The 8,818-nt window shown below is 41.4% G+C and overlaps 1 protein-coding gene across 1 annotated transcript; it reads left to right on the top strand.

Moving 5' to 3' along the window:
* The first annotated feature begins 405 nt into the window (after positions 1–405).
* On the top strand, positions 406–8,774 carry LOC148320570 (adapter molecule crk-like). The gene is made up of 3 exons (XM_088280075.1): positions 406–1,032; positions 2,950–3,548; positions 4,961–8,774. The coding sequence occupies exons 1-3, from the start codon at positions 813–815 to the stop codon at positions 5,093–5,095; spliced, it is 954 nt and encodes a 317-aa protein (XP_088136201.1). The 5' UTR covers positions 406–812; the 3' UTR covers positions 5,096–8,774.
* The last annotated feature ends 44 nt before the right edge of the window (positions 8,775–8,818 follow it).

Here is an 8,818-nt window from a genome sequence, read left to right as displayed (position 1 = left end):
CGTTTCTTCACTTGTGCACTCACAGGTCACTCCATGAAGTACACACGATGATGTAAATTTTAAGCATTTGAAAGATAATACACATTTAGTTATTGTGGTTGTAGTTTATAGTAGTGTAGAATTTTTTTTTTTAACACGGGGGAAATATTTGTTTATTAGTCAACATTTGTCCATGAATTTTTTTACATTTTGGGCATCACCACAAACAATGCAGTAACACCGTTTTTTTAACAGACACAACCATCAAAGATATAAACCATAATCAAATTTTCGTGATTTATGCATTGTGCCAATTGAAAATTATATTTCCAAAAATACTTTACATATTTTTAAATCACATTAAATAAAAACAGCATAAAACGACTTATTCATAATGTATGACAACTCTATGCCCAACGGGGGTTAATTTGAACCACGTCTATGTTTTTCCCCGACATTTCTCAGGGCTCATGAACGCACCTCTCCCATTGACCAGGCATCCCTTCCGGTAGATGAGGTCAACTTTTCCCTAGATCCGCCATTTCAGTCCGGGAGTTTTCTTGTTGCACAGTAGTTTGAAGCTTTCTTGGCTCCTTTTTATCACACAAAACATTCATCTGCAAGCCTTTCGCCTTTCTCTGATCTCGTAGAAACCGTCCGCGCTGCTACGTTGCTCGCGAAAACCCGCTTCAAATCGTGATAGTGCACCCTTTTTTTCCCATGCCGGGGGAGCTTCCCTGACCCAAAGTTTTTTGTATGAGTTGCGGATAAAAAAAGCGAGGCGAAGGAGGGGGGAATAGGGCCTCGAGCCTTGGGGCGTTCATTGTTCAGTCATGGCCGGTAATTTTAACGCCGAAGACCGCGCAAGTTGGTACTGGGGCAGGCTGAGCCGCCAGGAAGCCGTTTCTCTCTTGCAGGGGCAGAGGCACGGCGTTTTCCTGGTGAGGGACTCCATAACCAGCCCCGGGGACTACGTGCTGTCCGTATCCGAGAACTCCAAAGTGTCCCATTATATCATCAACAGCATCAGTAATAACCGACTATCCGGATCAGGTAACGCTTCTGTTTGTGTTTTGTGCTCCCAACTCTCCCTTTTCCCGATCCACTGTAACTATTTTAAAAATGCCGTCCGACTCGCTAGGCTGTGGCCCCCGTCGCTCCGCCTTCGGAACGAGACCGCCATAGTGGAAAGTCCAATGAAACCTCTTTGACCGTGTAATACCACTGGACCGCTACAATAACTCAAAGGCACTGGTCTATTATGTTTTTGAGTGTGTGTTTTATAATTCGGCTTCTGCAAAAAGACGTCAGAGCTATTTTGTTCTAAGATAAACGAGAAGTTGTAGGTGGCGGCGGAATGCTGTGCTGCGTTTGGGACCTAGCTAGCAGCCTACATAGCATGGCAGAAAAGAAGTTGGAATTGTACAAACTGGCTAAATAAATAGTAATAATAATAATGCAATTATTTCATATTGTGATTACCCGTACATCTAAATTCATGATAAAAAAATAAAATGAATCATACATGTGAAATTACGGGTTGAATTGCGCTAAAGTTAGTCTTGTTGCTAAAGTGGTCCATTTCTAAATGCAGTTTGGTTAGTCTGGGCTAAACACCTCACCAATCAACCAAGACTATTATAAAATTGGGAGTAGCCGTGCACTTCAATTTGAAGGTGGAAAAAAGAAAATCACAAGTCCTGATGAAATTCAGTTTACAATTGTATTAAAGTTAGACAGCATTTTCAAATAGTGATACCTGTTCACTTGGAAAATAAACCGAGGGACGCTAAATATTTGTCATTCTGATAAAAACAATTTTTAAGTTGTATGTGGCGCTAAATTTGCTGATTATTATTTGCTCATAAACGCAGTTTTGGTTGCTTCCGGGCTGAATGCCCCAGCAACTAATCAAGAAAATATTTTTAAATTTGGTCACCCGTATAATAAATCACAAGTCTAACTTCTGAAATTGCGTTGAACTGTAATACATTTAGACTATGTGCTAGCGTGTTTTTTTTGGGGTTCCTTTGCCAATATAAGATGCTTTACTGTCCATTGGTGTGAATGTGAACGCTTGTGTCTGCCCAAGCGATTGGCTTGCGACCAATCCAGGGTGTGCTCCGTCTCGTACGGTAAAAAAGAATGGCTGGATGGTTGTTAGGCAAGCAGCAATGGTGATGTGGGCTGGGTTGCCCGCTTTGCTAACTGCTGCAAGCTTCCTTTTTTTTGAATGGAAATGGACAGGCTGTGCTGTCACAATCGGGGGTGGCGTGTGGGGGGGATGACTGCTCACATTGGCCTCCGTGGAATGTCTGTCATCCGGCCTGGTCGCGCACTCGCGCAGCCAGGCTTTTGACTTTTAACGCCACTGCGCTCTTGGCCCTTTATTACACAACCTTTGCCCTTTTTTCTGAGACGTCCTCCGCCTTTGTCTACTTTTACCACCTTGTGTTTCCTGTATGGCGTCTATGTAACAGGGCGAGTCGACGGGTGTTCCCAAAATGTCTTTAGTTGCTTTTTTTCTGCTGCATGCTGCCGACTTGGCTTGACACAACTCAACTGGCAAATGACGATATTCCACTGTCAACACACTTTTGACGTAAATGGAGTGAACAAGCCCTGTCGCGGTAACGAAAAACCACAAGTAATAAATGCTCCTTTTAAATGTTTTTAATTACCTATATTACAAGTTCAAACTGTAAACATAAAAAAAAACTTTACCACCAGTTCAAACTCATCATGCAATATGACCCCGAAAGTGGCAGAGGTTTAAAAGATATATATATATTTTTGCGATATATATCAATATAGTGTCAACACGGTATTCTGATTAATATTGCGTTTGTGGTTTAATGGTATTTCAGTTCAGGATATCACTGTCCAAAGCCCTTGGTGGAGATAATCATGCCTCTTCAGGTCTACATTTTTCTGTTCCGTTTTTTAAACAAGCAACCATTCCTTCGGCAGGCGTGGCTCCTCCGCGGTTTCGCATCGGGGATCAGGAGTTCGAGGCCCTTCCGGCCCTGCTGGAGTTCTACAAGATCCACTACCTGGACACGACCACCCTCATCGAGCCCATCACCAAATCCAAGCACATGGGATTCATCAGCTCCACCGCCGGCGCGCCCCCGCAGCAGACAGAGGAGGCCGAGTTTGTCCGGGCGCTCTTCGACTTCCTCGGCAACGACGACGAGGACCTCCCATTCCGCAAGGGCGACATCCTGCGCGTGCTAGAGAAGCCCGAGGAGCAGTGGTGGAACGCCACCAATCAGGACGGGCGCGCTGGCATGATCCCCGTCCCCTACGTGGAGAAGTACCGACCCGCCTCGCCCACGGCGGCTGGCCCAGGCACCACTGTGGTGGGCACGGGACAAGGGGGCCAGGTTGCGCTCGCTGCGGCGGCCGCTGACGGAACGGGTCCGCCCCAGGCCCTGGGTGATCCGGGCCAGTACGCCCAACCCGTGGTCGCTACCCAGCTCCCTAACCTACAGAACGGGCCGGTGTACGCCCGGGCCATTCAGAAGAGGGTGCCCAACGCCTACGACAAGACGGCACTGGCTCTGGAGGTAAGGTTTCCCCTTCCCCCTGCCCGGGCCATCCCCGACATTCACTGTTGTCCTCGTTTGCCTCAGCCAAAAACGCGTCGCCCGATAAATGGCCTCGTCACGCCTGTGCGCACTTGCACAAAAGTGGCTTTACAAATGCGAGCTGACGGCGCGCACAGACGAGCGCATGAATGCAACACTCTGTACATTGTAACGCAAACGTCTCATTGTGCGACCCAGGGGAGCAAAACATTCTGGGAGCTGATAGTTCAGCAAGTTGACCAGCGTTTCTCAACCTTTACTAATGTGCTGGGAGAAATCAGGTGTTTTGCCAGAGAACAATTAAAAGTTGGTCCACTAGATGGCGCAAGGTACAATTAACCTATCCAGCCAGTTTTTTGGCATTCGTTCAACAGATTCCAGACTTCACTCAGTCGGTTTGTGAGTAAACAAAAAAACTATCATTATTTCAGTACATATACGTCCTTTATCTATCTGTCTGTCTGTCCATCTACTCCAGGAAATTAATAACAGGGGACCTTAAAATGACAACTGAAGAATACGTGGTCACACGGCTTAAGAAGGCAACCTCAGTTACTGACACATTTACTCTTATTTGCATTCAGTGGATTTATATATATGGGCTACGAGTTTGTTTTCCCACCCAAATATTTATAATAATTAGAATTTAATTCAAGAAATTAAGCTATGTCATCAACATAGGACTGAAACCGTCTTACAACCAAGAACTCCTGTATGTGATTCTATTGCTGTACCAGCACCCTCTCAATTTGTCATTTCTCACCGTCTCTTTATGAGCTCCGCAGCTGAAATGATTTGAGGTCCTCGTCGCAAACTGACAAGCTTTGATCATTAAGTCGCCAATCTGTGACGTATACGCTGGATTAAACTGTCCATGGCCCGACAACATAACTCACCCGGGCGGCGTAACGGTGAAATCGAACGCTGCTAAGTGTGCATGGTCTGCAACCTGAATGTTTTTTGGCTGCTGGCGAAATGACACCACGATAGTGATAATGTCGATTTACTACATCCCGTCACTGAGATGATGAGACAGTTATTAAAGGAGAGTTAGCAGCAGCACTAAAGCAGATCTTTGGCCAGTTGCCTTGCAATCATCTTGCGTTGATGCATGTTTTGCTTACAGTATTTGGAAAGCAATTATTCTATGATGATAATTGTAAAAGTGTAAAATAGTCACGATCAGTAAAAACAGGGTAAATCTTCGAGAATAAAGTCGATTTCCAGAAAAAGACTATTTTAGGAGAACATGAGAATAAAGTTCAACTCTTGAGAAACTAGAGAAGATTTTACAAAAGCTCGTGAATAGGAAAATAAAGAAACTGACTGTTTTTGATCAGTGTGCCTTTCTTTCTTTTTTCCATCTAATTTTTGGGTGTGATTTTGCCCAGGTGGGCGACATGGTGAAAGTGACCAAGATCAATGTGAACGGCCAGTGGGAGGGCGAATGCAAAGGCAAGCGCGGCCACTTCCCCTTCACCCACGTGCGACTGCTGGAACAACACCACCTGGAAGATGAGAGCTGAGAAATGCTGCTCGCCGCCATCCCACCTTTTGCTCATCTTTGTGTCAGGGAGGGGAACAAAAACAACCAAAAAAAAGCCACCAAACTACAAAAGCACACACCCACCATGCAAACCAACGAGCTAAACATATCGCAGGCCCTCAAGGCCGGCAGGGACGAGCTTAGATCGAACGCCTTCTTTTTTTGGATGGACGCCGGAGCTCAGATGAACGATTATTCTGGTTGTCGTGGTTAACACTCAAACCCAAAACGAGATAACACTTCAATTTTTGTTTTTGTTTTTTATTGATAATGTATATGAATGAACCTATTTTATTTTTAGGTTGCGTTCTCCCTTGATGATTTTTTTTTTGTTTTTTTATCCCAAACAACAACTTGGTCGTTGTGCCTGTTATATTTCGTATTCATCGCTCATCACATGTGCAAACCAAAAAGTGAATGTTTACACATCCATTTTAGGGATGGGTGATAGATTATTGATAGCGGATCAATTGTGTCTTGAAGTGATGGACGCTTCCTGGATGGCTACATGGATTGAGGTCAAAAGGAAAATGGGCCGCGCTAACAAACCGCTTTGTAGTGGCATTATTTGGCTTAATTTAACTCTGCCGTAGAAAGAGCAGTTCAGAAAAGTCAAACATTTATACAAGTCTTACATTTTATTCATCAGTCAAAGAAATGTAGTCCAATGCCCATGCCCGTTTGGGCCAGAACCAAAAAAAAGTCTTGACTGTCTTAGCTGCCTAGCATTAGCTCACTACGCTAACGTGTTCAATCGGACAAATTTTCTAAATTTCCTCTTCTTCGTGATGCCAGATATAACCCTTCCGATTGAAACTTCAGGTCTTCTGGTTTATACTTCTGTTAGCACCCAAATGGCCGCTAGTGACTTGTTCGCAAAGATGAACGATGTGCAAAAAAGGACCCAACTTTCTCTTTCAGTCAAGGAAAGACGGTATATTCCAATGCCCAGCGTCAGCCCGGCCAAAACCAAAACAACTATGCTAGGTACCAAGTGTTACCTCATCACACTAAAGTTAATGAAAAAAAAAAAACATCTTTTGAACACCAAATATGAAAATCATCAGCCAAACCTGAGGTGAATTGAGACTCATGAACCGGACCCAAGCATCTCCTGACATCGCGTTTGGTTAATAAAATATAATTTCATACCCTTTACGAGTCTGACATGAACTCAAGTGGGTCGGATTAACCATCCGAACTACCTGCTGTTGCCTCGCAACGTTAAAATCTGGGAAGAGTTCATGGTCGTGTTGAGGTGTAAAATCTTTCAATGTGTAAAGGTTCGTTGATGCAAAATGTCAATTGTTTGTGACACTAAATTCAAAACCAAGCTTCAGTCCTCTGTTGACTCATATTAGGACCCAAATGAGCGTCTTTGTTGCTCGCAACGATGAAATGTTCCATCCAAAACGTAAAAGCTGTTTTTCCCTCTGTTAAAATCTCTTATTTGAACAGAACTGAAACAAAGCTACCTAGCGTTAGCGCTGTAAAATGAACCCAAAATAATTTGGGATTACTTCCCAAATGCTTTCTAACGATGAAAAAAGCACACAATGGAGTCTGCGGCCATTCTTACCACGTTAAGACTGTGAACCTCTTTTCTGACCCCAAATTTACTTGCTACCCTACAAATGTGCGATAAGCTACGCTATGCTTAAAAGAAACATACTTACATAATTGCAGTTTTATTTCGCCCAACTATCAGAGTAAGATCCACGGCGCTACATTTTTACACCCTTTGTAGTGCCAGAGTTATTTTTAAGTCGCGAGCGTCTCATGAAAGTCACTAAAAAAAGAAGTTGCAGACGGTTTCTGTGTCGTTGGAACAATTCGATGCGTGTGCTTGCAGGCTGTGTTGAGATGTGTTTGCATTTGTTCGCTCGTCTGACATTGTTCGAGCTTTACACTATTTGCATTAGAAGCGACTAAACGAGCGAGCGGCCTAAAAGACGAGCCAGTCAATATTTGTTTTTTAAGAGTTTACCAGGTTGAGTTTAAATGAATGTTCAGCCAATCCTATAAAACCAAACCTATGTCTGAATTAGTTTTTAATCACTGCCAATCAAGTATTTCAGGCTAACTTGTCGTAGGTCCGTTTTTGGATTACTTCTGAATACATGCCAGTGGCAAGAATATTTATTTACTCCAAGGTGGGTTATTTGTTCAAAGGAATGTTCGGTCAGCTGCAATTGCAAGACTGAAGTCATCAAAGAATCATTGAGGGGAAAAAACAGTTTCCAATTACAAGATAAGTTGTTATTGGAAGTGGGAAAAGACTCCATTTCACAAAAAACATTTCATAAGAAGTCAAAGTTATGGGAATAGTCATCATTACGAAAGTCCAAATATTACAACAGCATTTTCACCCCAAAAAAATTTCATGGGGAATTAAAAAAAAGTCTGTTGGAAAATGAAGTAGTAACAAACTTGATTAAAAATAAACATTAATTTAAAATATCACAAAAATGAATTTAGGAGAAAATTAACAGAAAATAAATAGATTGAAATCATAAAATAACAAAGATCAGTCCAAAAAAATGTAAATGAAAATGCTGAATTTTATGAGTTAAGTATTTTTTACGGCAAGTCACAGTCCGATGAAAACAGTTGCAAAAAAGCAAACCACTAATCGCTAAAAAGTTCTCCATACCAAAATAGTCAAAGTATTTCCTCTAGAAAAAAGTATTTTTACTTGAATAATGTCAGAAAATTTCTGAGGTAAAATGTGTCATTCGTTTCACAACACGGACGACAGTGTGAAAATGGTTGTCATTGTACGAGAAAAACAAAAAATTGTATCCTAGTGCATTTATTCTCATTACGACTCTTGTCGCAGTGTTTTCCAACGGACAAAATAAGATTTAAAAAAAAAAAGAACAAATATGACGTTTGTAATCTTATTTTGAAAGTCTTCCTTTTACATGAAGTAAGCCATATTGCCAAGTTACACCTGAAGATCAATGAACTTAAAATTTTACACTAATAGATGGAACATTGTACAACTGGTCATTTTCAAAAGCAAAAAGGATTTAAATATTTTGATTTTACATTGGAACGTACATTCTATTTTTTATTTTTTTATGTTAAATACTTTTCTGAAAAAGTACAATTAAAATCTATAAATACAGTTTGTCATCATCTCAATGACGACGTCCCCCCCTCATGCGGCCTTAATACTGCTTTGTATATTTTAGACCAGAGATAAACATGCTGCTAAATGCTGAAAGCGTCTGTTTTGGGGTTAAAAGTTTGTCTTTTTTTTTAACTCATGTAAATGCTTTAAAAAAAAAAAAAGTTCTGAGTCGTAGCCTTGGGTAAAACATCTTAAATGGGATTATTGTAACTCATGTGAATGCTGAAGAAACCACTTATGAATCTGTTAACATGCACCTTAATCCCTTCACTCCTTACAACAGTCTTTAAACCACAAAAAAAAAAAAAACATTTCCCGCAGAGAGGTAAATATTTTTGTGCTATTCCACACAACTGTTAAAGGACCACAAACAAGCAAAATGTAAGATTTTATTTTATGTAAGATCTTATTTTGTACATTATGTCATAGTGTTATGAAAATATATTTCAAGTTTTGTTTTATTTTTTTCTGTATGGTGTTATGTGTTAATAATATACCTAGTCAATAAAAATGTACCAAGATATGGACAATTTGATCTCGTTTATTTGTGGTGATGTGAAACTAGCG

The sequence above is a fragment of the Idiotropiscis lumnitzeri genome, chromosome 17 (genome assembly GCF_059441095.1).
Source record: "Idiotropiscis lumnitzeri isolate Australia: NSW breed Sydney's pygmy pipehorse chromosome 17, RoL_Ilum_1.0, whole genome shotgun sequence".
NCBI classification, from domain to species: domain Eukaryota; kingdom Metazoa; phylum Chordata; class Actinopteri; order Syngnathiformes; family Syngnathidae; genus Idiotropiscis; species Idiotropiscis lumnitzeri.
Note: the sequence above shows the minus strand (reverse complement) of the source record. Positions and strands in the feature narration are given on the sequence as shown.

Coding starts and splice junctions, on each gene's coding strand:
- LOC148320570 (XM_088280075.1), top strand. CDS start 813: ATGGCCGGTAATTTTAACGCCGAAGACCGCGCAAGTTGGTACTGGGGC. Junction 1,033..2,949: donor TAACCGACTATCCGGATCAG/GTAACGCTTCTG, acceptor TTCCTTCGGCAG/GCGTGGCTCCTCCGCGGTTT. Junction 3,549..4,960: donor AGACGGCACTGGCTCTGGAG/GTAAGGTTTCCC, acceptor GATTTTGCCCAG/GTGGGCGACATGGTGAAAGT.